Below are 27,003 nucleotides of genomic sequence, written 5' to 3'. Positions count from 1 at the left end.
CGTTGAAGCATCCTACAACAGTTATGATGCATACTGCGCCTTTCCATGAAATATTGAATATCTATGTGCCTTCAGGTTGTAGGCTGACAGGCCATCATTGGCTGGTATGACAGGTCCCAAAGGTCCAACTTCCACTGGCGCAATCACTCAGATCTGAGCTGGTTCAACGCCGGGTATCTGTATAGAAGTCCGTGCCTTCCCCTTCAATAATTGACATTCACAGAAAATGGTACGTCTGATGCACAGAGACGAACCACCTCTTGCAGAATCTTTGCCTGAACCCAAATGGAATGGTGCGTCTCTAGTAGCGACAATTGAAGCTATGTGGCGCTCAAACGATATCTCATCCAGAGGACCGTGATACTTCTCGGCAGAACCGGTCCCGGTTGCACAACCAAGTTCAGGAGCCATTGCGCTAGATATCTCGGCGCACTGTTGGCGTATAGACAACGCGTAGGTGCTGGGAAAACGTGTAGCTTGACGGGGGGAACGTGTAGCTGCTCAGCGTGTTGCAATGAACAGTACATCCGATGCTCCAGTGGCGTCGAAGGGTGATCAAGCATCCAAATCATAGCAACCGCCACCAGTCGTTACGCCGATCGATCAGGCGATTGTTTCAGTAAGGCGATGCAGTCGCTCGCCTGCCGGGTGAAACACGTCGAAGGCAAAACGTGGTACTGGTGTGGTAGGACGGCAGAATGGTGAACGGGTGGCTCTGAATGCGGTCTCACTTCTGAAAACAGTGACAATATGTGCTCTGACGCGGTAGCCGCGTATAAAATGTGCGTACATCCCCGGTGAACCGCATCCTCATATTCTCCCAGTCTACTTCCATAGCTTACTGGTCTAGTCAACATTGCCATGAATACCTCAGGCCGATATCCTAAGGGGTTCGCGCTCATCGTGAATGTGATCGAACCTGGTGCCGGTACAAATACCATAAAACAGCACCACAAATGCAAGGTGGCGATTGAGAAGAGATTGTCCGATGCCGGGTATCGGGTACACCATTTATTCCTGCCGGTGTCAACTTTCAAGCTCATATATTAACATCAGTTTGCCAGGTCATCGCGGAGGACCATGAAGCCTCTTGCTTGTCCAAGCCCGGTGTTAAAGTCTATGAAGGCGTTTCGATGGCGGCTAATAATGTATGTCTATTACTGTGTCTTCAGCAAAGTAGCTGACAACAGCCCAGTGGATGCACCCCCTCGCAAAGAAATGGACCTCTCGAGGCCGAGTAGGGCTGAAGCACATCATAATATGGAGAGCGAGGGCAAATCGCTCCGATGGCTTCAGGAACTCGAAGGTCGCGCCCCTCGACCTACAAGAATTGCGCTACGTACGTACCCCTTCTATCTCACATTCAGAAAATGAAATATGTCATATAGACGGGAATCCACCTGTCCCTAGTGACTGTTGGCGCCTTATCTGCTGGAGAGGAACGCGTGTTCCGTCTTGTGAGTGATATTAGTTGAGCTCTGTGAACAATCTCTGACGTGCTCGCTTTCTCAGCACTATGGGGACTCAGCTCCGGATGACCCCACTGGTTGGGAGGGATGGCCTAGGTTTGGTGTCCCCTGTGCATTGTACGGTTTCCCTATCCCGCGATATATCCGTAAGAACATTCCCCCTTTTATAAAAATATGATCTCACGGCTCATGCTGTCAACGTGCATCCATACAGCACCCTGGGAGATGTATGAAGACCGGGCATTACCGAAGGAGAAAGAGAAGGGACGAAATGATTTCCGGATTGCAGCGCGCACATCCACACTCAGTCCACACGCTGAGCAGGCCGCGCCCGCTGTTTCCTCAAACCCTTCTAGCACTCGCGCCCAGGCACCCTCAGGATATATGCAAGCTGCTCATCCTCAAAGCAGCCCAGTCCAGCAGCCGATGCTCCCGTCGTTCGACTGCGACTTTAATACTGTCGGAGGGCATATCTACCGGAAACGGTCCCATGCTGCAAGCGACCCGCAAATTCCAGATGTTCCCTCGGTACCAAACAAGCGTGCTCGAGTATCACTCATGCCAACAAGACCCTCAACAAGCTGTTCGTTGTCGTGGACTCAGGTTGAGCGGACTAATGCCGATATGGACACTGGCTTTGTAATCGAGCCGGCCCTTGCCTCTAGCGCAATCACTTCGCTTGCTCCACTGGACTTCATGCCTTCCGATATAGCGCGCGATATCTTTGCGGATGCTATCGGCTGCTGGGGTGCAGAAAACCTGAATATGCCTCCGATTTTGTCATGCGACGACCAATATGCGTATGGCGACTTTATGGAGTCATTGACACCGCCCGCAATCATGTTGGCTGAAGCGACTTCGTTCGAAGCAGCAATCCAGAGCAATTTGGCTGTGGACCACACTACTCTGGACGATGAGATGCTTCAGATGTTTTGGCAGTATCATGCTGATATGATCTCAGAAGAAACAATTGCGGCTCAATCTGCAGGCGAAGGCGCTGAGGACCATCTGGACACATTCACGAGGAATATGATCTCTGGTGTAGACGAGGGAGCTGGAAAGGCGGATGATACTGATTACACTGACGTACCATCCTTCGGCCCACCCTGGTGTGATTCGGGAGCTGCTGTGGAGGTATTCGAGGACAATTCGCTATCCGACGAGCTTTTCACTGCCAGTCAGACGTCCCTACCTGTCTTCGCAGTCGATAGCAACATTTGTGGTTATCATCCCGGTGACGACGACTGTGAGTCTCTGCATATTGTTTTTGACTAAACTCACATTGCTGATCCATTGCTCGTATAGATCAGGATCTACTTGAACTGATGTTGCATCCCAGTGATACCTCCATTTATAATGCCGCCGTGGAAGGCAACGAGTGCCCTCAATATCAAGGAGGCTTCGGTTATAACGTTCTCGAAGACGGTATAGACGACCCGCACAGTCTCCATAGCGGTGGCGATCTAGGTCACGACAACTGCTCTTATGCGCCACGCGATTTTTCAGAGGATGCACTCTATGGCAGTTACATCGATGGGTCTGTATTCCTGGAATACAGTGACCCTTCAGCCTCATTGGTTTCAGAAGGCAAGACACATATCTTGTATCATTTATAATCGCTCATCATGCTCCGGTCCAGATTTAGACTCTGAATCGTTAAGCTCAGCCTCTGAAACAACCTTGGCAGACGGAGAACACTTCAACATTGCTGTTGCTTGTGATAAGCTAATGGCGCGATATTCTTCAAATCCAGAAGACGCTATATTCGACTCCATTCGGCGTAAGTCCGCTTTTACCACCGTAACATGTCTCACGTTGAAACCACAACATATTCAGTATGGTACAATTCCTTCTGCACCGAAACTGTCAAAGATTCTCAGGCAGAATACGAGGCGCATGATGAGGACGGAAAGACCATACCAGACGAGCGATTCAACAGGCCTGCAATGGCAGATACATCAACATCTCAACTTACCTGAAACCCTCCGAATAAGGGTCTCCTATTTCTACTTGCAGTACGCAAGACTCTATTGCAAGCCATGTCGTCAAGATTTATTGGTACAGTTTCTCGTCGTCTGACTCACGGTGTTCTCCCTATACATATTTATGCGGCTCTTGTAAACTGTCACGAATATTTGCGCGTCACTGATGTTCATTGTACATCTTGTATTGGAGATCGTCCCACATTTTATGTAACTGATATAATGAAAATGATTTATTTCCCTCGAGCCTGGTGTAAGTTCCAACTTCTACCACTCCGAGAAAACGGATCAATGGAGCACGTGCTTTGATCGATCACCGAGTCAAGCAATAATCATCTCAAGCTCGAGCAACATGTTTCATTAACGTTCACCACATCCAACACTCCTAGCTATGGCTGCTACGGCAGAGCAGAAGTACGCGCTCATCATTCGAAGATTGCAGGAGGTCTTTGGAGCGGATTCCATCAAGGCCATCCTCGACGAAGGACGTACACCAAAATGCTACTGGGGTGAGTCGTGCTTTTACTGACGGATTGATCGTATCTCAAAGATTGGGTAGGGACGGCACCAACTGGCAGACGTAGGTGTGCTTCGACGACATTCCATGTAATGCAGATCATGAATCTCTGGACATCGCAGCACATATCGGCTACTTCGTGCCATTAACGAAGATCGCTGACTTCCTACGAGCTGGAGTTGAGGTTACAATCCTTCTAGCAGGTGAGTAGCCTTTGCGTTTGTATTTTGAGAAGACCTCGGAACCTTGCGACCGGGTCCACTGATGGTTGGCGATGGCACTGACCCTCCCAACAGACGTTCATGCATTCCTCGACAACCTCAAGGCACCACTCGAACTCGTCGCCTACCGCACAAATTTCTACAAATTTGTCCTCTTGACCGTCTTCAAATCGCTCGGCATTCCAATCAACAAATTGCGCTTCATCGAGGGCTCATCCTACCAACTCACGAAGGAGTACAACCTCGACAACTATCGACTATGCGCGATCGTCACGGAGCATGACGCCAAGAAGGCCGGCGCGGAGGTCGTGAAGCAGGTAGAGAGCCCGCTACTGAGCGGTCTGCTCTACCCGGGTCTGCAAGCGCTGGATGAGCAGTACCTTGGCTGCGACTTCCAGTTCGGCGGTGTCGACCAGGTACGTGGCCTCTTCCTACCTCGTCTTGTCCAACCGCGGCTATAACGCGCTTCCCGCCATAGCGCAAGATCTTCACCTTCGCCGAGCTCTACCTCCCGCGCCTCGGCTACGCAAAGCGCGCACACCTCATGAACCCGATGGTACCAGGCCTCGGCGGGGGCAAGATGTCCTCTTCGGACCCCGACTCGAAAATCGACTTCCTCGACGCGCCCGACGTCGTGCGGCGCAAGATCAAGAAGGCCTTCTGCGAGGAGGGCAACACGACCGACAATGGCGTGCTCGCGTTCGTGAAGGCCGTGCTCATACCGATCAGCGAGATGCGCCTCGAGCGCATCCACGGCGACACGGGCGCAGACGCGGACGAAGGCGTGGAGGCGCTCGGTGACCAGACGCCCTTTGCGCTCCCCGGTGCACCGGAGGGCACCGTGTTTAGCGTCTTTAGGAAGGAGGAGTACGGTGGCTCGCTGCATTACCAGAACTTCCTGCAGCTCGAGCAGGACTTTGCGGAGAAGAAGGTACACCCGAAGGATTTGAAGACGGCGGTGGCGGATGCGATCGTGCGCCTGCTCGACCCTGTTCAGAAGGCGTTTGGGGAGAGCGAGGAATGGCGCAAGGTCGAGCAGCTGGCTTACCCCGATCTTAATGCGAAGCCGGAAAAGAAGAAAAAGAAGGTAGGTACTCCAGGAACAACTCTCCTGGACTCAGCTGAGACGTTTTTGTCACAGGAAAAAGTGTACCATCCGCCTCCACCGGGCAAGGGCAAGAACGCTAAGCCCGCTGCCGAGGAGAATGCAGACGGCGTGGCGCCACCCGGAGCAGCTCATTCTGCAGCAGAAGCTGCGAAACAGCAGGAGGCATCATCTTGACGCACTGTTCCTCTTCTGGGTTTCATAAGGAGGTAGTACTTGTATCTTTGTGTCCGACCATATATCCCAGAACGCTACGGTCATTCGAATTCGCTAGAAGCATGCGTGTTCTGATATTACATTGATGTTGAATGCATGGAGACAAGCGACATAACGTGCCAAGATCCATATGCAGCTATCATCGAAACGCACATATCATCTCAATAGCCCATCGCTATTGAGCACGCTGGGAGTCCCGCTGCCGGCTTGTGGTCGTCTCGACTTTAACGTACTCGCTCTCTTCATGGGCCTCATCCTGGTCCTTCCTGACCGCCAGGTACGCCTCGCCCAAGATCTGGAGCGCCACCGCACGTAGTTGCGCTTTGCTCCGTGGTATTGCCGGGTCCTCCAGGATCCGATCGCAAGTCTCGCGCAGGACTGACTCAATCTCAAGCTTCGTGCCCTGCGTTCGACGAATTCTAGTTTCTGAGCTGCAAATAGCGCATAAAGACGCACCTTGAACAACGCCTGCAGACCCTTCTCGGCCGCCTGTTCCTCAAGCCTCCGCTTCTCTTCTGCACTCAGGTTGCCTGCCTGCTCCGCCGCTTGGATCTGCTCGAACACGTTCTTGAGGTCGATGGCGGCACGTAGTGTGGATACCCTGAAAAGTCATGGAAGAATGCGCAGTAACGCGGACTGCTCTCAATAAAGGAATGGGAGGACTGTTGAGGGACGCACGTCTCGCTGAATACATGGTACTTGCCCTGCACGTTGTGCAGCCATCCGCCAACGCCGAGGAACGTCTGTGCGGTTGCTTGGTACTGCTTGGCCTTGGAGACGTACACAAAGCCGATCGCGTGAAGGAGATCTGGTCCATACGACTCTTTCTTGAGCTCTCTGTGATCCATTAGATACATCGACTAGCGATCCGAAAGGGACAACGTACTCGGCGTCCAGCTGACATATCGTTCGCCAACTTTGTGTCACCTGCCGATCGTCCGGGCCTGTTGCTGACTCTGTGAAGATCCCGAGCTTGCGCTCCAGATTCTCCACAAGCTTCTGTACCCGTTCTGCGCGTACAGTCGCTTTCTGCGTTGTGAATGCGTAGAATGAACTCCCCGCATGAAGCCGCGCCAGTCAAGAGTGCTCACCTCTGCAGCTATTTTACGCGCCTTCTCTTCCCGTCGTGCCTTTTCTTCCGGAGTTAAAATCTCCCGCCCCTTCGCGTCGCGCTGAACCTGCTTCCCATTCTCCTCGTCCTCCATGTCATCCGCTTCTTGCAGCGCCGCCTTCATATCCTTGGCAAGGCTAATGTGCCCAATGATAGGCACGAACCGCTCGCCGCCGAAGATGGTACCGAAGACCTCCTGCAAGAGCATATAGTCCTCCAGTCAACGTGCTGGAAGACAGAGTAATTACCACACACCTCTGGGTCAACGAATCCACCCTCCGGCGCGCTTTCCTTTGCCCCGAACTCATTATACTTCTGTCGTAGTTCAGGATCAGACAATGTCTGGTATGCAATCGCGATTTCCTTGAAGCGTTCCTCTGCATGAGGATCATCAGGATTCTTGTCTGGATGATTCTTTATCGCAAGTCGCCCTGACAAGTAATGCTATCAGCACAGACCTGCAGGTTGACCATTGGGCAGAGTCACGAACGATATGCTTTCTTGATATCGTCTGTCGTCGCATCAACAGGAACGCCCAATATGTCGTAGTACTTCTTCTCCAGTGGCTTCTCCTGCGTCCCAATCTTTCTCCCCCGGCGTGGCGTTTGGTTCTGCGATGATGTCGAGCCAGAGCTCTTGGATGCATTTATACCACCGATGTTTGGGACCTGAGACGGATAGAAGGCATGGGTGATAGTAGAATGACAGTTGTAGCATTGGATATTTAGGATGGTCCCAGCGCGTGGCGCAGGCGAAGGTACCGGAAACTCCAGGAGATAGTTGCACTGCGAGCATGTAGTGGGTATGTGAGGCGTAAGCGGTCGTGATTCTATGATGCCATAGGCCGAGTTCATGATGGTCGTAAGTCAAGGCGGGCAGCGTTTCGCACGATGACCTATGACCAAGTAAGGCTTCAGTCAGTACGCGCTGGGGCGCGGGCATTGACACTGAGCTGCAACACATTAGCTGACTTGCCTCCCAATGGCAACGTTGGCAGCCCAATAAATGCACTGTGGGAACACTGATAACGACCCGAATGCCCTGAATAGCGTAGCTAGCTGAGTCTCACGGCTCGCTGCTCACACCGTATGCACACTTGTCTCGAAGCAGTCGCCTTCTACGATACGTGGGATGACCTCTGTGAACGCATACTGGGAGCAACACAGATAGGGACACATATAACTCGCGCTGTGATGCTGCATGGGATGAAGATGAGGAGAGATAATTGCAAGATCTCTCGCGCTCTTTCCGCGGAGTAGGCTCGTAATCGGCGAAAATGTGAATTTATTAACCTATGCTAGATTGACCGGGAGCAGATACAGGACTATACAATGAGAAAAGATCCAGAACACAGAAGCATTTACTAAAATCCAGGAATATGCAGATTATTGTGACATCCGAATGATGACAACGAGAACGAGAACTATGGCTGTGGCCGTGTGCCTGTTTACGATGAATGACTAGAAATGCACCAACAGAAACGTCAACAGCGAAATACGTGTGTTTGCTTGTTGAAACGACACGGCTAGTCCTAGAACCCGAGCACGGAAAGGTGAGACGACAGTGAGGCACTGATGACCAAGTTGAGCGGGATGTGGAAGCTTGATCCATAGAGTGAAAAGGCCGAGACTGGAGCGTGAATGACTCGGTGGAAATTGAGTGAAGCATTAAGAAACGACTTGATAGTGATGTTGGATATGGTGGCATGCCGCGACAATGAGGTGTCAGCATCCATGTATGAAAGATTGATCCGCAGACGAGGTAGGAACTTGAAGAAACTTTAGGAAACAGCTTGGCAACGATGGCATTGACGATGAAGAACATTGATGAGATGAACGACGATTCAATGCTTCCTGGAAAGACGCTTGAATGCTGAACCGTAGGGTTCACATAATGACACGGATCGTTAATTGAATGTCGATGAACGTAGGAGGCATGCAGCCCGATGTTGATGCGGTGCTCAGTCAGAGGTATCCGCTTTCATGGTCATCGAGTCCAGGAAATGCTTCCAGAATGCCAAAGGTGAGTAATTCCGCTGCAAACAATTCATTAATATTGGAGAGGTTGCAGCACGCGACTGCGAAGCTTACACGAACTGATATCCCCGCTGAGGCAGGCACCACTCAGCCCATCGTCTTCGCGATTCCCTTCATCTCCGTCTTGATCATGATCTTCACGCACGACTTCATCTTGATGTTCCTCTTGCTCTTCACCTTTGGCCTGGTTTTCACTCTCGTCTTCTTCGTCTTCGTGTCTTACGTCATCCGCAGTCTCAGCACTGCGTTCATTTTCAGCGAAACTCGGTCCGACAACGGCATCAGTGATTAGCTTTTCGCTGTTCTCAACCACGTCGGATGCAAACGTCGTTAGGCAGACGTTGCCGCTGTCGTCTGTCATCATGGAGCCCGTAAGACACTAAAGAAATGTCGAATATCAGCAAGGGTAGCTCGCACCATGCAGTTCAGGTCCGGCGTTCTCTGAACACTCCCCAGTCGAAGCGTTGCTTCCCCCGATTTCCTTCTTGTGCGGTACGCGTGTAATCTCATTGCCTTCGTCGTCATAATCTTTAGCTGAATCCTTTGACAGCTTCTCTGCACCATACTCTCCGGAGACTATAGAGTAAGGTATGAGCTCCACCAACATGAAGAGTGGTGCATGTCACTTACCCACTGTTTTCCCTCTAGCGTCACCATCTTCAGTTTGCTGTTCGGACGCCGGAAGCTCCGTCTGGACATGCTTGGCAGCGAAGAGCTCAGTCTTTTGAGCCTTGACCCAGTCTGAAGTACAAGGTTTAAAGCAGCTTCCTGTAAACCGTCGAAAAGACTCACCGAAGAACTCGAACAAAATCGGAGATCGCGGATTGACCAAAGATAGCTCTACCAGCTTCCCGCAGGCTTCGGCTATGGCAAAGCGATCAACGCATGGTAACGTATGGTCCGCATCATCGATTTCGTACCGTCCTGGTGCGCCTGCGCTCATGAGAGAAGTATCGCATGCGTTAAAGATCATGAAAGGATTACCTGAGCCGGACGCAACCTTGTCCCCACCTGGTGTAACGCATGTATGCTATTAGCTGCCGACGTTATGAAACCATAAGGTATGAAGGCTAACCAGTGATGTCCACAAATGTCTGCCTAGAAATGGAAGACCCGCCAACCATGCCATTGTCGTCGCCAGATATCACTTGCGGAAGAATACCTCCATCTCCTTGCTGACAGTCTGCGGCATTGACTGGTGGCGGGGGGCTGTTATCGCTTGGAGGATCGGGGGGATATGACAACATCAGGTCTAATAAGTCACCATGGTATTGACTCAGCAAGGGATGTGCTGCTGATTTCGGAATCGTTTCTCCGCCAAAATGCACCTGAGACTGCTCTGTGTAATGGAATCGACATCGTTAGCATAAGTCGATGGTGTCTCAAATGAACCTTTGAACTGACCGGCTTGGACAGTCGCGTGAAGAGCGCACTCTTCCGCTGCACCCTGTGACGGGACAGAGATTTGAGGAGAGACAACGGCGCTCTGTCCTCCCAGCGTTTGTGGAGACGAATGCGTAATTGTATTTGACTGAATTTCGGGGCTTCGGGCCAAATGTGCATTATTGACGGGGACGGCCTTCCCTTTACCCTTGTCATTCCAAGCAATCCGTTCTTCCGACGCTACCGACGAAGTTTCATCAAGCTGTGCAAGTCCTGCGAGCAAAAAGCCCTCATCGTGATATCCAGCTTGATGCTCTGTATGAGTCGTAAAAAAGGGATTTCCTGCTTCATGGAATACAGCGCCTGGTGCGTTGTTCGATGCCTGTGCCACTGTAAAAGCTTGATTCAGCACGATAGGTTCATCAGCGACGCCACACTGTTCCTAACTTACATTGCAGATGCCACTGGGAAACGGAAGTATTGTAGGACAGGGCGTCCAGTTCGGAAGTGGCAACATTCGCGACGCCTAGCTCCAAAGGTGGGGTGATGGCAGATGATGTGGATGCCTCACTTGTGGAAACTGAAAGAGGTGGCGTTATAAACCCCGACGCCTCCGCGTAATATCCATATTGTCCTTCCGGCACGTCAATCCATTGTGAAAACTCGTCCGCAGACGGATCCGCAGCCTGCAGTTCTGTTCGGCAGTGTTTGACAGGGCTAGGAGGCTCAGTATTAGCCCGCGCTCTCTTACGGAGACCAGGAATACTAGGCTCCGCATAGTCGGGGTATTCAACAGGCAGCATAGACGCGCGCTGGCGTGGGTACAAACTGGGAAGTGCAATTTGCCACTGGGGAGAGTGTTGATGGTGGCCTGTTGGATGGACATAGCGTTGCAGAGAAACAGCTCGAGGATGGACTGGGCGAGCGGTATGCGGTACTATCGGATATGCGAGATATCCCCGAGCCAGGGAAGCAGCGTTCGCGAGATTGCTCGTAGCGGGGAGTGATCTTGATGTCCCTGATACACTAGTTGAGCCGCTGGCGCCTACGATGGAAGCTTCGAGCCCCGGAGGCGCGACGCCACTCGTCGATGTGGCTGTGGCAATGTCCGAGAGACAAGTCGAGGTGCATGAAAAGCACATGATGAACGCTCCATTCAACAAGCCAGAAATAAAGACTCACAGGCCCGCGGGGCTGACCTAAATCCAGTCAACAAACACGGTGGAAGAGTTGAATCCCAGTGTTTCCATTCTTGCGGGTTGTCCGTTCGACCCCCTTGGAGGCACTGGAAAGGCTAATTATTGGACCAAATCAATAGCTGCATACTCAAGAGGACATACCTGCGTAAAGGCCTGACGTTCACCTTGAGAGACCCTACCGAGACAGACAAACGATAGATTAATATTTTTCTATGGACTAGTTAGTCAAGAATCGATATTAGAACGAGACTGGCTATGCGGACCTTCTTGAAATCATTTTTCATATCTCGTGGAACCCGGAACCCCTGCGAGAAATACTGTTTCGCCCGCCAAATCACCAGGTTTTTAACAACCACTTCTTGTTCTTCTACTCCCCAGACATCCTTGACTTTCGAAAATTTCTGATACGTCCAATCTTGTGAGCTCTGGTAAGCATTTTTAAAAAGTAATAGACCGACCGAGAAGACTCCGCGTATTTTCGAACCAAGGACTCTTGCATGCGACACAGCCTCTTCCGTTTCGTCATACTCCTTCACAATGACCTATATAGTGTCGATTACCGACGCAGAACTGTGTGAGTGGGAAACTGATAAAACAGACCTTATATTCCGAGCTGATCAGTTGAGCTTTCATTTCCTCCATCAATTCCCTATAACCCGGCAGCTTGAGAAGCACGTCGTTCCTGGCATTGGCGTGAATGTAATGGAGGACTAGGGCCACTGGTCTCCTTTGTTCGGCGACAGGTTGGGCCATTGAGACTTTGAACAACTAGCGATAGCAGGTGAGGAAAGTAGCTCCGCGCGTGCGAGGCCAGCTGTAAGAGGGTGTGGTAGAGATGCGAAAGCCGCGGTTGCAATGTGGCCGACCTTTATACCAACAGCAGGTGCACACATTGCCACTCTCGCGTCACGGGCTTGGACCGACCACACCCACCCTCTTCCTTCGCGTACGAAGAGACCTTGCCACTATCCAATGCACGACTGCACGACTGCAGCTCTTACCTCTCTGCAACTTCTACTTCTTTGCAAGTCCTGCCTGCTCTGCTTGGCAAGATGGTTCAACGCCATCCAATTTGAAGCGCTCGGCCCTCTCGAGGCCCAAATGCGGATTTGAACGTCGCTCGGACGTCCAGCAAATTCCTCTACGTTACCGAAAGAGAGACATAGAGCAACTTGACAGACAAATCTCGCTCGTGAGTCGTTCTCGACATGCCCAACTTGTCGGCATCCCGGACGCCTCGACCTTGCGACACATACTCTCGTCACAAAGCGCGTCAAACGCGCTCGAGTATTCTTCAAATCTACACAAACCACCTTTTTGGGTGCCAAACGTGCAGTGAAAGGAAATTCGAGAGCATTTGACGCGAGGCCGCGCGAGTTTGACTCGAGAGCAATGCGAACCTTCTGAAGTGGCAACCTACATTTTTCTTCACCATAGGACGCGGAACATCGAAAAATGACGTTTTGTGTCAGATCACATTCTGAACTGTCGCATAGCATCAGTAACTGAAGTCACCGGTACACGTCGAGAGGATTACATTCTCCGGGGTGGACTAGCGCAGGCCGCAAAGTGCTTGCCATACAGCAGCTTGAAATCGCAGTATGCATCCGTGTCGGAGCATTCGTCGCCTTCCGACAGACAAGCTCGATTGAGGTTTGAGGTGGACCATGCCATGTGAGTTCTGGAACTGGATGTTGCAAACACGATATTAACGCGAGATCCTGTGCGTTGGTAGACAGCACCTACCACTCCTGATGAATGGATAGGCTGGCTGATTCACAACATGTTCACACGACCTTCTAGCCTTTGATAACCAACGAGCTGATAGGTGGCCGTTAACCTGCGATCTACGTGCGTCAGTCCGAACATTGTCAGTCAAGTGCATCCCACGGCTTGACGAACAAACGAACTAACTGGCACAATTATTCTAGTCGCTCTATAGTGATTTGCCGCCTTTTGGATTTCATGGGGAAGAAGAGTCCCGTATCTCGCGGGGGATAACGTCGACATCACTCCGCGATTCATGCGCATAGACTCTGATGCCGCAACCCAAGCGCATTCTATCACTTGACGAACCTCCATAGCAGTCATTTCCACGGTACGCAGTCTTCAGTTGCTTTATGAAAATGGTCTCCTCTCGTCTCGCGAGGGTTGTTTAGGTCAATCTTCACATTCCAGAAAACCATCTGTGTCCGATTGGGATTCAAGGTTTCACTGCATATGTCATTCACCAAAGCATCCTAGAGCGGCTCCTACAGCGTCGAAGACATTGAAGTTTAGATAGAAGAGGGATTAGCGATGCAGAGATGGCAGTCCGATGGCCACAACATAGCAGACATGGTGCGATTTTATCAACGTGGAAAATTGTGTGTAAATGTGGACTGATTTCTTACGCATGCGACAACCAACGGCATTTCATGCCAAAAAGGGTTTCACTTTGGCTGTGAAAGTAACACTATTTGCCATATTGGCAAACCTTTGCTACAAATGTAAGACATCAGCCAACATTCCCACACTATTTCTCACAAGTGATAAATCTGCCGTGCAAAGTTATGGCAGACGTGCTCGGACCAATCGACATCACATGATAATCGCTCATGAATTCTTCTCTCAACGCTGAGCGCTGATGTTTTGCCCATCATCTATGCTTTTCTGTGCTTTTTGGACGTGCGCTATTATATGCATTGGGTTCCTGGAATATATCTTTGGCACGCTTCAAAGTCATACCGAAATGCAGTCAGTTGCTGGAGTCGTACCGATCATATTGCTACTACTCAAAATTCTCAAGAGGAACACCCTTCGCAACGAACTGGCGACATTATCTTACCGGATTCAGCGAACAGAGTGGCTTGAAAGACTGGAACAGCCGCATTCGAGGTCGGGCCGACATCGAGCGACATGTACAACGGCTGTAGACTCTGATGCGGTGACGGCGGGAAGACTCAGAACAGACTACTTGATGACAACGAAAGAGCGAGAAACCGAACTACACGATGACTATGTCGAAGGTGGTGACGCCGGAGTCTGCGATAATGACTCGGTAGCTAGACTACTCATTCTGAGGTGGCTGCTGATGGACTAGCGAAAACGACTCTTGCACGACAATGAAGATACGGATCGCGGAATCCGCCTCTATTCTCGCCAATACTGGGATGTGTATAGAACTACCAGAGCTGGAGTTCGTGGTATCTTTCAGTAGGAGAGAAGCTCGCGAAGGAGAATATGCTTTGGTACGTCTCCCTCATGCTGATTGAAAACAACTGGGGTACGATTGTCGTTCTTCTCCCAGTCTAACTTAGCCCCTTACCCTACAGCGTAGCTGCGACGTTATTCTCCTCAAAAGCAAACGGCTCAAAGGTCTGCAGCGATGTATGTCTGTTCCTGATCCAAACACGACTTAGCGGCGTGGAGTGTATGTCGAACACCTACTGGCCTCGTCTTGTATGCATGCCTTTGGCATGCCCTGCCTGATTTGCAAGTGACCATGCTTCCGTGGCTAAGCAATCGATTTGGCTGCCAATCAGAATGTCAATTTTCCTCCAGACGTCCACATCTAACGCTCGAGCTGCTCATATCAACGTTGCGGAGTGGGAATGTGGTCAGGGCGCTGCTGCTGGTGGTGATGAGATCATGAATGCACGTACAAGGTGTTCCCCGTTTTATGACGCGTCTGGCAAGAGATAGAATTGCTTGTCCTGTAACGACTGCGATAAGCGCTGAAATGCTACGGCGGGAGAAAGCCGCTCAATCTTACGACTCGGGGAGTCCATGATGCGCTGCGAATTCAAGACACCAGCATGGTATCCTACCGTCAGTGCGGTCCTGTCTCATGCCGTATCTGTTAGAATTATGCTCATGTGCTGTATCGTTCGCATGCTAAGTCGCTTCGGCCAATCCAGTGTGCTGGCCTCCTTTCTATGCCAAGTGCAAATTGCCGCTCGGAGCATTTCAGGCAAATGGCTGTTCTGGCCCATCACTTAGTATCCTGGTGCGTGTTCACGCTCAGAATTTTGTCCATGTATAGAGTGAATGGGAAGATCCTGGTGCGTTGAACAGACTCGTGCCAGTATTTCGTGTCGCAGCCTACATGTGGAGCTGCACATGTGAGGACGTTTGGGTCGTTTAGGTTTCTTATGAGACAACTGCGCAGTTTGCGATCGAGCAAGGTGTTTATTCACGAAATGCTGTGTCGTTTCTGCTCTGATATCTCGATTCCGACGCTCAGCTAACTCTCACGGCACCGCATCGTAAGCGTGCGTGGATAAAGGACAGGTTCTCTGTGCAAGAGCGCGGGATCAATGCGAGCCCGACATCATTCGGTGATACCCTGCCTTAGAGAACTGCGGCTACATCTGGTCCGCCTATGCAGTGTTCTCAAGTCTTATCGCCAGCACGACTCTATTACATGCTGATTTCCATCACCTGTCAAGTCTAGATGGCCTTCCCTGCGTTGTGTTGTTCCCATGTCAGATTCTCAACCAATCTGAATGGCCAAGCGTGCGCCGGAGACTTCTCAGGAGTCTTGGCTCACCTTTCTTTTCGGTCCCGATGGTCCATTTTGCGGAACACTAGCCAACTGGTGATTTTTCAAACGACCATCGCTGACATAAAATATCCTAAATAAACGTGCATCTTGCTCCGGAAAAGGCGCCGCGCGGGATACTTCATGGCGAACGGCTGTCCTGGTGCCTGTCTGTGCAGCTTTCAACATACGGCTTGTGAACACGCCGATCAAGAATCCATGACAGATTCCATGCAAGGGCCATTGAATGCGCGAACACGGCCTTACGAGCCTATGAGCTCAAGGTTCATCTAACTCGACTGGAAGGAGGCCGTGAACGCTTCTTATTACAAGTCATGCACAACGCAAACTACTGTGCTTCGCCCCCCATACCGACCCTTTTCCTTCACCTCTGGAGAGAACCATGACATATCCGATTGCTGAGGCACAACTCGTGGCGTTGTTCATGCAAAGCGTCACTTATGGCATTCACGTTGTAACATTCTCACTGTGCATGTATACATGGTACCGCCGGACGGGCCATTCAGGAGCGCCAAGATGTGGGCCGTGGATGGTCGTTCCGGTGGCTTTGTTCGTGCTCGGCACCGTCGACGTCTCCTTTAATCTTTACCACAACCTCATTGCGTTCATTTTCTACACGGGACCCGGAGGTGCGGAGGCGGAATTCAAGCAACTCTCGAACTGGGTAAACGCAATAAGGGTGAGTAGCCATTCCGAGATCATCGAGGTTGATGTTCATCAATTGTTTGCAGAGCGTCTGGTACGTTGTCAGTGCCAGCGTCTCCGATGCGGCTTTGGTAAGCTACTAGTGGCGAAGCTGGTCCGCAACGAATGGTACTTACTGACGTCATATTAGATATGTCGCTGTTGGATCATTTATCGGGGACAGAGGATGCAGCGGATGGTGGTGACCGTGCTTATAGTGCTGTGGGTTGGGATGGCCGTGTCGGAAGTGATTGAGTTGTACTACCTGTTCACCTTGAAGGCACCGAGCTCCATTCCTGACGCGCGGAAAATTCAACCCTACTTGGATGCTTTCTTCTGTACGTCGCTTAGCATAAACATTCTATCCACCGGTGCGTCTGTTTCAGTTTATCCTGAAGATAAGGCTCTTGTTCACCTTATAACAATTGTAAACCATTTGCAGGGATGATTGTGTGGCGAATCTGGAGAATCCAACGACAAAAAGCGAAGGCTTTCGCGCAGAGTTTTGGAAGCTCTGGTGGATTGGATCTACTCAACATCATCCGGATCTTCCTCGAATCTGCACTCTTGTATACGCTGTGCGTCGCACTGACGTTTATTGCGAACTTTGCTGGAAGCAACATCAGCTACGGTTTCTCTGACATTGTGAGTCTTACTCTCGCTCCAATGTCCCGATGTCACTATAATTGCTTTGTCTTCCAGAGTGTCGAGATAGCCGGAGTCTCTTTTGATCTCATAATTATTCGGATCTGGAAAGGGGTTGCCACTGAGCAAACAGACCAGTTTGCTAGCTCGTTAAATTGGGAGGCTAGCCGTGGTGGGGCTACTGTCGATTCGACCGATCCTGCGACGACGGGATCTTCAACTTTTACAGAGCTGAATGAGCTCACTTCACATAGCCGCAAAAATGCAGTCCACTTTGGAAGCGGTGATAGCTTGTCTGATCGATTGGAGGATCAGAAGGCGGTGAGTTTTGATCTTCACATCCTGTCATCACTTTCCGTCACTTACTGCATACACCCAGCTTCCGAAGGTGGCTCACATCTGATCAACGTCGTCTTTTCTCATGAAATCATAACGAAGTCTATTTGACTCTGAATCGTCCTACATGTGACCTTCGAAGCTTCTGTGGGCAGTGCAGGAATCCATTCTGAAGTTTGGACGACATCATTTATTTGCGTCAGTACCAGTAGTGATAGCACGATGCGTATGTACCTATATGCAATCAGCCTTGACAACGTGCCTTCTATGCTTCTGTCTCTACAGTTATCCAAGGTTACGTGTATGATCGGATTCAAAGATATGCCCAGGACCATTGTATCGTTGTATACAAGAGACCAATGCCTAGAAGTCCTACTCCCGCACAAACAGTGGCCATCTCGACAAGCACTTCCCTCCACTGCTTTACCAATGCTGCTGCGCCTGCCGGGTCAGGCTTCACGCTCTCCGCCTCCTTCACGCCTGGTGCCAAATCACCGCCTTCGCCAGCATCAGTGACATTACTAGCTCCAGCAATGGCGATGGCAGTGCGTGGTCGAAACGAGGCGCGTCGCATGCCGAGGCTCCAGCGGACGCTGCGCGCGATACCTTCTTTGAGCGCCGCCCTTCGTTTCAGAATCCATCCCTTGCGCGGATACCACCGTGCGAACCAGTGTGGCACACGCTGCAGCAGAAGCAAAGCATGCATACGAATTCGCATGCGCAGACTTGGAGCCCCAAGGCCAAGCCGGGCTGCGAGCGATGGGCCCAACAGGTACCATGTGAGTGCGCAATTGTACTCAAAGGAGGTGTACGTCGGCGGTCGGTCTGAGGCTGCACGTAGGATTGGAATCGTAGGCGCGTCTGCAGCATCTGAGCCATCGTCCGAGAATAGATGCAGTGCGGTCGTAGCGACGAACTTGTCCGCTGTTGCTGAGTTGGAGAAATAGCGTAGGAGGATGGACGGTGAGACGCCCAAGTAGAATCCGACGTGCCGCCAGAGTGCGAGATATGCATTTGCATGTGCGTCAGATGGAGGAACATGCAGGCGACGGAGGCACCACATCGGAATTGTCGAGAATGCGGCAAGTCTGTCGGTTCATTTGAGATAGCAAGTGATATTATATCAGTGTTTATTCGTTAAGATGTGTAGTGCGCATAACTGACGTGCCACCCAATTCTTCTTGATTAATCGGAACGCGGTCATCGTAAATGCTTTGCTTCCTCCATCGCTCTTTGACTCGCATTCGTGCAATTCCATGTAGTAGTCGGACGTTTACTGTGGAACGCCATCCAAGCCCACCTGGTAATAAATATGCCGCAGCAGTGCCATCTTGGACGCATTGAGAATTTGCAGTATTCTCGGAAGGATCAATTGCGCCCTGATCGTCGACTGGAGGCGATGCTGAACAGGCCAATACATCTAGCACAAATTGGAAGGTTTCAAGTAACCGCGAGAACGTGCGCTCGTTGGAGGCCGATGTAATGCGAGACGACCTCTGAAGAGATGACAACGAATTGTCTAGCTCTTTAGCTTGATCGTTCGCGTGCTTGCTGGAGTGAGGGACGAGATACGAAACTGCTTGGAGCGTGCGTACAATTCGCGGGCTGCCAAAGAGAATGGTTCGTCAGTGTGGAGTGAGAACCTGCTTGATAACCTGATCAAGTGCGCATGCACACTGCATAGTTACATCCGTGATGCTGACCTGGCGAAACCTCCTGCCAGACTGTAGTGCAAAAGCGCTTGAACAATCTCGATACTGTTGTCCAAGAATAGTTGCTGGGCAAGTCGCACGTCTCGCTCGTTCACTCTCACGGCGGGCGGCGGCACTTGACGCACTTCCTCAAGAAAACGATGCACCGGCTCATCTTCCGGATTCTCAGCAGTGAAGCGTTCGAGGGTAGCAAGCAGGTCTTTCCCTACGCTGGAAGATGAAGTCAGGAAAACCGTTTCCAGGGCATCATCGCAAAGAGGATCGCCCAGATTTCGCCAGCTAAAATGACAGAGCAGTCAATACAAAGCCAGCGAAGTCAAATGCGATACTAAACGAACTTCCTGGAGAGATCTTCCCCAACACAATCATCGTCCCATGTCAGGACGTAGTCGAATATCTTCACCACCTCCCCGCTACTCAGCGTGCGTGTATCGCCGGAATGGTTGATGTGTTTTCCTTCCCACGTAGCAACTTTACCGATTGAAATGGACATCGCAGACCAACAAAGCCTTGCTGGACTGAACTGACCACCCTGATCTTGTTCATCACAGTTGGAACTCGATTAGGTCCGGCTCGTCCGATTGTCGCCGGCTGCGCACCTTACTGCTGCAAAACGCTACGGTGTTATCAAGAGATTGGACACTACAATATAATCGTGAGTTCTCCGACCGCTAGTTTCCGAAAAAAGAGGCCTGGAGAGGGGCGGGATTGAGATGGATGGCCAAGAATTCGGAATTGCCAAGCAGATTTACCGTGAACGTTGGAAACACCAGGCAGTTCCTCCAGTGCATGCGTCGCAGCACTGAAACAAGACGCGCAGGCCATCCCCCCGTCGTCGCGCGTCGTCACTGACGTTACTCAGCCTGATAAGCCGGCGTCTGGCAACGCACTCCTGTCAACGGTAGCCGCCTTGCATCAGCCCATGATCATTGTACGATGCACAGAGCTTTTACGACTGCAATGTAACACTCGGTTCTCCTATAGCGACAGCATTGGAGTCGAAAGAATAAAGAGACAAAAATATGGTTCAGTCCGGGTTCGAACCGGAGACCTCCTGTGAACACAACGATGTGAGACAGACGTGATAACCAACTACACCACTGAACCAACATTATTGTTGAGCAATAGTTTTATATCATGAGCATTCATACTCGCAAGTTGGTAACGATCACTTGGGGAGACGTTCCAAACTTCCAACACTGTATAGTCGTGCCCTGTGCGACCGAAAGCTGGATTACGATGCTGTTGCGGCCACATCAACATGTACATTAACCCATCACGATCGGAAGCTCTACAACCTCGTGCGAACAGCAGGCTAGCAGGCTGCGGGAGGCATACTATATACGGCGGTCCGAAGTGACTCCAGCAACCTACTTCATGTCATCTTGGCGATGGTGTGGCCGATCATGATGCTGGCCATGAGTCTCGCGGCAAAGGCAACCCATCACGGCTTTTGCGGCCTGATCCAATGGCTTAGCGACTTCTCGTAAGGAGCCACCGTCTGATAGAAGATCTAAATGAACTCCAGAATATTATAACACGGACTACCACGTATAACTACCACGGTTTCTTTTTCATTGTCCGAGAGGATTGGCCAAATGTTAGCTGGCTCCTGACTCCTCACGTGTCCATCTTCAATTCACCCTGAACCTGGCAAACTGTCATACCATGAGTAAGCATGGACAGCCGTACAGTCAAACAACAACATCGTACCAAAGATGTGGAGACTTCCATATGGCGTTATGATCAAAGTGCAGTATCTGGAATTTTACCTGCTCATCTTAGCAGTGATATCGTTCATGAACCCAACGACGCAAATGTCAGAACAGCAACTGGCCGCAGTGCTTATGCTGACGCTGCATGATTGTCGGATCTCGCCCGGTCAGTACCATTAGTGTAATCCCACCGTCAAAGCAGACGTAAACATCTGTCAAGTTCTTGCATGACTCAGGATTTCATGAAGAATGGGCCGCTGCGTACGGCAAAGCACTGATCGTGGATTAAACGAAAGCTGATCCGGCGGCGCCAAGGCAACTAGTCTGTACCTACCTGCATGAATGCGAACACCCGAAGTCCAAGTGAGCCTCGTGGAGACCACGATGCTAAGACATGTTACGTGCGCAAAAGGCCCAGACACGTCTCATCAAGATCGATGATGCTTTCCGACATGCCGTTTAACTTCCTGACGTGATGGAAATCCATGCGAGCGAATGCCACAACTATCCTTCCGATGGAGAGAACCCGCGCTAAATTGAAAGATGGTGCTTGCGATCCAGACTTTGCTCAAATCTGGAGTTAAAAATAGCTTTTCTCAGAATCTTGAAGGCTGACGACTGTAGAGGCGGAAGATTGCTACGACTCCTACGGGGATCTCGGTGTAAAGTTTCTAAAATGAATGTTAATCTGTTGACAGGTTCAACTGCGAAGTCTTCTGGAGACGATACATCACGTACCAGCATGCGATGAATCAACAATAACGTCAGTGATTCGCACTGGCGCGTCCGACGATGAGTGAGCGCACTGATAATAATACTTGTACTACGAGGCTCCACGCGGATGGAGCTGCTATATATATGTAGATGACAGCGAGATCCCACTTCAAGCAGGAACTTGAACTTAAAGCATGAGGAGCGGGCCGGTCCGGGCGCGGCGCACCATGGTTGTGGCGGCGGGACGGGCGCTTTCAAAAAGGAAAGCAGGACTCGGGATCTTTCCGAGTTGAACATTTAGACTGCTTGCATCGATATCTCACGCAACGATATTAGTTCAAGCCGTACAGAGAAACTACTGATTCTTGGTTTGTACTTATACTCAAGACATTTCCTACTGTGGCCTCCTAGCAACCCTGAGCGAATTCGAAGACCGTTGAAGTTCAAAAACGTGCTTTACGAGGTGACTAGTATCGACACCGCTGATCAAACGTTGCATGATGCACGAAGCTTGCGGACTGTACTCTGTTATGCCCGGCCTAGATCCTGTCAGCCCGTACTAGTGCCGAGCTAGTCTTCCTATCGGGATTTGCGGCGCAGCCATGAAGCAACACCTTGGAGGCATTGGCCAATCTCTAGCATCTGCTCGGGTTGTCAGGACTTGACCAGAAATCGATACTGTCGCTGATGCTTGCTCGTGGCGTAGGAGAATGTCAAGATCGATTTCGTGCTCTGCATCTACCCTAACGCCACTATAAGGATCATTCCACTAGCAAACGCCGACTTTCTGCGCTCGCTTGCCTTTATTAGGAGACAGCGCTGTTACTTCATCCTTCTATTACGTTCAAGGGTTCTATGATATGCTGAAGCAATGCAGACAGCCTTTTTTTGACAAGCGAGTGTACCTGCGGGCAAGAAAAGAACCATTTCCTACGGTGCGTGTCTTTCTTAGGCACACGTTCCCTCCGGTGCTGATTCGCAGAACCTGTTCAGCGGTATACAGCTCGGAAACTTGCTTCCTGCCACATTAAAGGTTGTGCAGCGACTGGGTCGACCCATTAGAATTTGATTACTGTACTGAAGTTACAAGCGCTTGTCTGCAAGTCTGGTCATAACTTAAACCACCCTCGGTCCCAACCTCTCACTAGCTCACGAAGATAACATATCTCAAGCGGTTATTCTCCATCGCATCTGTCATCGTCCCACGTCCTACTACAGAGCTCCACCCTCTGAGTTATCTGTGCCTCACGTTCGCCGGCGTATCAACGTGCACGTCTACCGGCTTCGGCGTATGGAGCTCCCTTAGAAGCATGATCTAGTATGCAACCCACATGATCAATCAGAACCAGTAACAGGTTCCTCGAACATCGTCCTGTCGACACGAGCGCATTGGAGCCACTTCGAGGTCCTATGTCAGGTTCATCATGTCCGGACCTTCTTCCCATCGAATGATCTATCCCCATTGTGAATATAATGCGACGAAGGCCATCCTACCTGTGGAACCGTCAGTTCAGGAGATGAAATTTGCGTTGCTACCGTTATGAGGTGCTGTATAGAGTGGGAGTCACGCACCAGGACGACAAGGGTGACACTCCAAGTGTTCTTTCCCCGGATACATTGCATCTCTGTCGTCAAAGTTTACGTGATGGTGCTAGCGTAGGAATCTTTCGCGCTCCCCATGATCGTTGATCTCAAAATTGTCGGAGATCATCGGTGTCTAGTATTCCTCTATAAAGGAGGGACGTGAGAGGGAGGAGCGATAGCTGATATCGAGGTACTACTCACTGGCCAGCTGCTCTACTCCTTATCTACATTTGCTATGGTTCTCTCACTTTTGCGCAAAGTTCATTATACTGGTGCAGCAGGACTCGATGCTCCAGTTGCAGAGACTGGCCCAATACTGGTTAACCCTAGCTCCTGGATCACTTCAGTTGGTAGGCACGACCATCTTATAGTGTCCCTGCACTCACGTCCATGTCATGCAGCACGAACTTCGGTGCTAAACGTTGTCAACAATGCCATAACAACTGGACAATTGGAAATCGACGATGAAGGCACTGTCCACGCCTTTGGGACCTGCCCGAGCGGCGAGAAGCCTGTTCGCATAACGGTCCGCGACGATTATTTCTGGGTCCGTGTCTTCATGTGAGACAAAGGTTTATCAGCGAATGCGTGACCTCGCTGACGACTGAGCATTGTAGTTCAGGCTCCCTCGGCTGTGAGTCCCATCATTCATCTGTGCATTTTCCCAGCAGGAGATGGTCTAACTCGAAATATCCAGTCAGTGAGGCATACATGCTTGGCGAAGTGGAAGCGGATCAGTTACAAGCCACAATCGAGGTAAAAGCTTGATCGCAACATAACACGCGGATTACAGCGTGCTCATATGGGTCTATCTCATGATAGCTTTTTATTGCGAATCAATCCGGCCTGTCGGAGGTGTCATCCATCTACAGTCGGCTGACCGCTGCTATCTCAAGTTTCTCCAATGCTCTCATAGGACAAACGCGGTTCAGAGCTCGGCTAAACGCCATAGCCAGTTACGACCAGTCCAATGACTTATTCCAGGTATGTTATTAGTTGTATCACAGTGCTTGCCGCTCATGTTGAATTGCCATACAGGCATTTCTGAGCTCGGAGATGATGTACTCCTGTGCATTGTGGGGTCATGAGGAATGCGGTGCGGACGGAGACCTAACGCTCGGACGCACGTCCGACGACCTCGAGGCAGCGCAACGTCGGAAAATTCATCACATTTTGCAGCTAGCGCGTGTGAAGCCTGGACACAGAATTCTGGAGTTTGGGACCGGATGGGGGGCGCTCGCTATTGAGGTCCATTCATTCTTCATCAACGGTCCACCTGACTAACCACGCCACACTCACACAGGCTGCCCGTACATACGGCTGCGTGGTTGATACTCTCACGCTGTCAAAGGAACAGAAGTCACTGGCAGATGAGCGCATCAAGCAGGCCGGTGTTCAGGATCGTGTCCGCGTCCATCTCCTGGACTACCGTGACATCCCATCGGTGTTTCAGCATGCCTTTGACGCATTTATCAGTATAGAGATGCTTGAGCACGTCGGGTCCAAGGCAAGTCTCGTCAGCATGCTTTGCTCGATCAGAAACACTGATGTTATTCCGCATGCAGTACTACAGCACATTTTTCGAACTAGTAGACTTTGCTCTCAAGCCGAAAAATGCTATGGTTGTAGTTAGCTCTAGTACATTCCCCGAATCACGCTATAGCGATTACCAGTAGGTTTCACTTTAGGTTTCCTGTCTGCGTTTGACAGAACGCAACGGACAGGGCGGAAGACTTTATGAGAAGATACATGTGGCCTAACTCATGCCTTCCTAGCCCCACCGCGCTCATCAACGCAGCGAACACAAGCTCTAAAGGTCGTCTTGTCCTTGACACCGTCGAGAATATCTCTGCGCGTGAGTGATTCTCCGTTCATATACGCCGCCGCACTTGTTGACTGTAACGGCGATCAGACTACCCTCGGACTCTGAGAAGCTGGGATCGCCGTTTGAAAGCTAATCTGCGCCAAGACATTATCGCACGAGCCTATCCTGCGTTGCAGGATCCGATTGCGTTTGGTGTCTTCCTCAGGAAATGGGAGTACCTATTCTCCTACGCAGGGGCCGGCTTCTCAAAGGGGCACATCACTTGTCACGTTCTGACGTTCCTGAGAGGTAAGATCCACGTTCGGAAGTTAATATAATACAAATTCTGACATCAATTGCGAGTAGGCTAATGCGAGAGGTCGTGGATAAGCGTCATCCGGATACCGTACTGTAACAATCCAGAATGCTGATGTACATATTTAGACTGTATCTAAGTGGCTTTGAAGGAGAACGAGAGCGAATGCATGTAGTATTTTGTAGCCAAATGCTAATCTTTGAATGTGAATATTTACTCGATAGTGCAGTGATATCGCTCCAAAGCTGTGTAACCAAATTGATCAAACCAGAACTCTCATGCATAACATGTCCATCGTCCTTCCTGTAGGAACCATACCTGCCCCTTCGGCAGAATTATCGTCTTCAAGGTCGGGCACGACTTGTGCCAGTACGTCGCGACGCCGTGCTCGTCTTCAAGAGAGGTCGTCTGCCCTGCCATGAATGTGATATATTGTAGCTTGTGGAAATTCGATAATGAGTTGCCCGCTTTCAAGAGCATTTTCTATGGTGAGCGTAAAAGGTCAATTTCGGTATCAATCTGTCTTCCTACTGACCACGTACTTCATCATAGTTTCCAAGAAGCACGACGATGTATAAAGCTTCAAGCTGAGGGAGGCGACAGGCCACAGCAGCAAGCATGTCGTCCGGTTTGATGTCCTCAAATGACATGAGGGTGAGCCGCTTGATGTGACCGCTGGCCAGTGTGAGCGTATCGAGCGGAGCAAATCCATCACCCTGATAAAGTGAGATCGAGACTACCTCGAGAGGTCTGCCCTTGATGACTGTAGACAGCTCAGGGATGCCGGCATGGACGGTCCGGAACGATATGAGGTGCGGCAGAGCTGAGGAAGAGAGAATAAATGGAGAGTTGGTCTGGAATCCGCGCAGGGATAGCTCTCGGATGGACGGCTGCGTCTCCAAGAAGCGTGCGAGGCCTTCATCGCATCGCGCAGATGTGGAAAGCGTCTGCAGCTGGAAGTTGGCACCGGAGAACACCCAGGCCTGAGCGGACTGGTTGTCGTAGGGAGAGAGCTCGATTGAGAGGTGGCGGAGGAATCTAAGCTGCTTCAATGCTCGGTTCAGTAACCGAAGAAGGTTTCCGAGGACCCGATGCATCGACCAGTCTACCACTAGTGTGCGCACCAGCTCGGCCTTTGAAGCGTCAGTTGCGAGAGTGTTAAGACAGGCGATCATGCGGCGCACCGGCCGCATATTCGGTATGGAGCGGTAGAGAGCTGGGAAGGCGATGGGATGGAAGAGTTTAGACACACGGAGCAGTGTGGCGAGATCATGCTTGGAATCGACTAGCTGGAGTATGATATACAGGATCTCAGTAGGCAAGGCCGGCGCTGCATGCCACGGTCGGTTGCATGTAGTGCATCGCTCTGAGGCATTCAAAACCCTAATGGAAGGCGAACGCGAGTCGAGCTTTCCTGTGGTAGACACTGAGTTGCAGGCGATAGCTTCTTGTGCAAGCCGAGACATGATGATCACAGTGCAAGTGTGCACCGAAGGCTATCGATTCGCGGTGAACAAGCGCGCACTCAAAAGTGCGTCTCGTGACCAACACCGTTTATATAACGAAGCGAGTTGGTATTTTATTCCCCTGCGTGGGTACTCGATAACACCCCTCTGGGATACGTTTGTTACAATAAACTACTCTACAGTCACATGAAAATCTAATACAATGCTGGCGGGAAGCTCGAAATGACGATGCGATGGTACAGCAG

General features: G+C 50.8%; 9 protein-coding genes and 1 non-coding gene across 10 annotated transcripts; 5 read left to right on the top strand and 5 right to left on the bottom strand.

The window, feature by feature from the left end:
* Window positions 1–717: 717 nt before the first annotated feature.
* On the top strand, window positions 718–3,481 carry LAESUDRAFT_446632 (uncharacterized protein). The gene is made up of 9 exons (XM_040902494.1): window positions 718–1,002; window positions 1,065–1,148; window positions 1,196–1,339; window positions 1,389–1,457; window positions 1,513–1,615; window positions 1,684–2,715; window positions 2,775–3,056; window positions 3,109–3,249; window positions 3,306–3,481. Exons 1-9 carry the CDS (start codon window positions 862–864, stop codon window positions 3,446–3,448), a joined length of 2,139 nt encoding a protein of 712 aa, XP_040759598.1. The 5' UTR covers window positions 718–861; the 3' UTR covers window positions 3,449–3,481.
* Window positions 3,482–3,842: 361 nt separating this feature from the next.
* LAESUDRAFT_662999 (tyrosyl-tRNA synthetase) lies at window positions 3,843–5,471 on the top strand (the record flags this gene model as incomplete). The annotated part of the gene is made up of 6 exons (XM_040905032.1): window positions 3,843–3,960; window positions 4,011–4,031; window positions 4,091–4,171; window positions 4,265–4,605; window positions 4,668–5,276; window positions 5,331–5,471. The coding sequence occupies 6 exons, from the start codon at window positions 3,843–3,845 to the stop codon at window positions 5,469–5,471; spliced, it is 1,311 nt and encodes a 436-aa protein (XP_040759597.1).
* A 214-nt stretch (window positions 5,472–5,685) lies between these two features.
* LAESUDRAFT_706898 (DnaJ-domain-containing protein) lies at window positions 5,686–7,747 on the bottom strand (the record flags this gene model as incomplete). Its single annotated transcript, XM_040906642.1, has 8 exons — window positions 7,597–7,747; window positions 7,112–7,516; window positions 6,877–7,052; window positions 6,602–6,817; window positions 6,397–6,539; window positions 6,189–6,347; window positions 5,967–6,111; window positions 5,686–5,913 (listed from the first exon to the last, which is right to left on the bottom strand). Exons 2-8 carry the CDS (start codon window positions 7,473–7,475, stop codon window positions 5,686–5,688), a joined length of 1,431 nt encoding a protein of 476 aa, XP_040759596.1. The 5' UTR covers window positions 7,476–7,516; window positions 7,597–7,747.
* A 723-nt stretch (window positions 7,748–8,470) lies between these two features.
* On the bottom strand, window positions 8,471–12,098 carry LAESUDRAFT_446560 (uncharacterized protein). The gene is made up of 14 exons (XM_040902493.1): window positions 11,840–12,098; window positions 11,698–11,781; window positions 11,503–11,640; window positions 11,381–11,449; window positions 11,223–11,325; window positions 10,492–11,136; window positions 10,062–10,430; window positions 9,733–9,996; window positions 9,642–9,668; window positions 9,450–9,590; window positions 9,288–9,398; window positions 9,075–9,233; window positions 8,712–9,011; window positions 8,471–8,656 (listed from the first exon to the last, which is right to left on the bottom strand). Exons 1-14 carry the CDS (start codon window positions 11,990–11,992, stop codon window positions 8,586–8,588), a joined length of 2,634 nt encoding a protein of 877 aa, XP_040759595.1. The 5' UTR covers window positions 11,993–12,098; the 3' UTR covers window positions 8,471–8,585.
* A 4,066-nt stretch (window positions 12,099–16,164) lies between these two features.
* On the top strand, window positions 16,165–17,514 carry LAESUDRAFT_717201 (uncharacterized protein; the record flags this gene model as incomplete). The annotated part of the gene is made up of 6 exons (XM_040907305.1): window positions 16,165–16,461; window positions 16,514–16,558; window positions 16,651–16,837; window positions 16,909–17,111; window positions 17,169–17,432; window positions 17,491–17,514. The coding sequence occupies 6 exons, from the start codon at window positions 16,165–16,167 to the stop codon at window positions 17,512–17,514; spliced, it is 1,020 nt and encodes a 339-aa protein (XP_040759594.1).
* A 42-nt stretch (window positions 17,515–17,556) lies between these two features.
* Window positions 17,557–19,849, bottom strand: LAESUDRAFT_730745 (uncharacterized protein). The gene is made up of 5 exons (XM_040909900.1): window positions 19,759–19,849; window positions 19,498–19,691; window positions 19,151–19,438; window positions 18,612–19,052; window positions 17,557–18,535 (listed from the first exon to the last, which is right to left on the bottom strand). Exons 2-5 carry the CDS (start codon window positions 19,650–19,652, stop codon window positions 17,761–17,763), a joined length of 1,659 nt encoding a protein of 552 aa, XP_040759593.1. The 5' UTR covers window positions 19,653–19,691; window positions 19,759–19,849; the 3' UTR covers window positions 17,557–17,760.
* Window positions 19,850–20,182: 333 nt separating this feature from the next.
* Window positions 20,183–20,266, bottom strand: LAESUDRAFT_t84. Its single transcript has one exon. It is a non-coding gene; the product is annotated as a tRNA-Val (tRNA).
* Window positions 20,267–20,504: 238 nt separating this feature from the next.
* LAESUDRAFT_730744 (uncharacterized protein) lies at window positions 20,505–21,116 on the top strand. The gene is made up of 3 exons (XM_040909899.1): window positions 20,505–20,654; window positions 20,708–20,817; window positions 20,873–21,116. Exon 3 carries the CDS (start codon window positions 20,878–20,880, stop codon window positions 21,052–21,054), a length of 177 nt encoding a protein of 58 aa, XP_040759592.1. The 5' UTR covers window positions 20,505–20,654; window positions 20,708–20,817; window positions 20,873–20,877; the 3' UTR covers window positions 21,055–21,116.
* Window positions 21,117–23,122: 2,006 nt separating this feature from the next.
* On the top strand, window positions 23,123–25,567 carry LAESUDRAFT_446452 (cyclopropane-fatty-acyl-phospholipid synthase). The gene is made up of 10 exons (XM_040902492.1): window positions 23,123–23,522; window positions 23,574–23,733; window positions 23,790–23,806; window positions 23,870–23,928; window positions 23,995–24,156; window positions 24,211–24,420; window positions 24,476–24,679; window positions 24,738–24,844; window positions 24,897–25,027; window positions 25,085–25,567. Exons 1-10 carry the CDS (start codon window positions 23,408–23,410, stop codon window positions 25,312–25,314), a joined length of 1,395 nt encoding a protein of 464 aa, XP_040759591.1. The 5' UTR covers window positions 23,123–23,407; the 3' UTR covers window positions 25,315–25,567.
* Window positions 25,286–26,777, bottom strand: LAESUDRAFT_706886 (uncharacterized protein). The gene is made up of 2 exons (XM_040906641.1): window positions 25,835–26,777; window positions 25,286–25,775 (listed from the first exon to the last, which is right to left on the bottom strand). Exons 1-2 carry the CDS (start codon window positions 26,756–26,758, stop codon window positions 25,569–25,571), a joined length of 1,131 nt encoding a protein of 376 aa, XP_040759590.1. The 5' UTR covers window positions 26,759–26,777; the 3' UTR covers window positions 25,286–25,568.
* Window positions 26,778–27,003: the final 226 nt, after the last annotated feature.

Source organism: Laetiporus sulphureus (genome assembly GCF_001632365.1).
Source record: "Laetiporus sulphureus 93-53 unplaced genomic scaffold LAESUscaffold_54, whole genome shotgun sequence".
NCBI classification, from domain to species: domain Eukaryota; kingdom Fungi; phylum Basidiomycota; class Agaricomycetes; order Polyporales; family Laetiporaceae; genus Laetiporus; species Laetiporus sulphureus.
This window is presented reverse-complemented; position numbering and strand designations above follow the sequence as displayed.

Coding starts and splice junctions, on each gene's coding strand:
- LAESUDRAFT_446632 (XM_040902494.1), top strand. CDS start 862: ATGAATACCTCAGGCCGATATCCTAAGGGGTTCGCGCTCATCGTGAAT. Junction 1,003..1,064: donor TGTCCGATGCCGGGTATCGG/GTACACCATTTA, acceptor TCAGTTTGCCAG/GTCATCGCGGAGGACCATGA. Junction 1,458..1,512: donor AGGAACGCGTGTTCCGTCTT/GTGAGTGATATT, acceptor TCGCTTTCTCAG/CACTATGGGGACTCAGCTCC.
- LAESUDRAFT_446560 (XM_040902493.1), bottom strand. CDS start 11,992: ATGGCCCAACCTGTCGCCGAACAAAGGAGACCAGTGGCCCTAGTCCTC. Junction 9,399..9,449: donor GATTTTGTTCGAGTTCTTCG/GTGAGTCTTTTC, acceptor CTTGTACTTCAG/ACTGGGTCAAGGCTCAAAAG. Junction 9,234..9,287: donor CGCTAGAGGGAAAACAGTGG/GTAAGTGACATG, acceptor CTTACTCTATAG/TCTCCGGAGAGTATGGTGCA.
- LAESUDRAFT_730745 (XM_040909900.1), bottom strand. CDS start 19,652: ATGTCCATTTCAATCGGTAAAGTTGCTACGTGGGAAGGAAAACACATC. Junction 19,439..19,497: donor GGGGAAGATCTCTCCAGGAA/GTTCGTTTAGTA, acceptor CTGTCATTTTAG/CTGGCGAAATCTGGGCGATC. Junction 18,536..18,611: donor CAAGAAGAATTGGGTGGCAC/GTCAGTTATGCG, acceptor ATGAACCGACAG/ACTTGCCGCATTCTCGACAA.
- LAESUDRAFT_730744 (XM_040909899.1), top strand. CDS start 20,878: ATGTGGAGACTTCCATATGGCGTTATGATCAAAGTGCAGTATCTGGAA.
- LAESUDRAFT_446452 (XM_040902492.1), top strand. CDS start 23,408: ATGGTTCTCTCACTTTTGCGCAAAGTTCATTATACTGGTGCAGCAGGA. Junction 23,523..23,573: donor CTCCTGGATCACTTCAGTTG/GTAGGCACGACC, acceptor CATGTCATGCAG/CACGAACTTCGGTGCTAAAC. Junction 25,028..25,084: donor CGTCGAGAATATCTCTGCGC/GTGAGTGATTCT, acceptor AACGGCGATCAG/ACTACCCTCGGACTCTGAGA.
- LAESUDRAFT_706886 (XM_040906641.1), bottom strand. CDS start 26,758: ATGTCTCGGCTTGCACAAGAAGCTATCGCCTGCAACTCAGTGTCTACC. Junction 25,776..25,834: donor TTCTTGGAAACTATGATGAA/GTACGTGGTCAG, acceptor CGCTCACCATAG/AAAATGCTCTTGAAAGCGGG.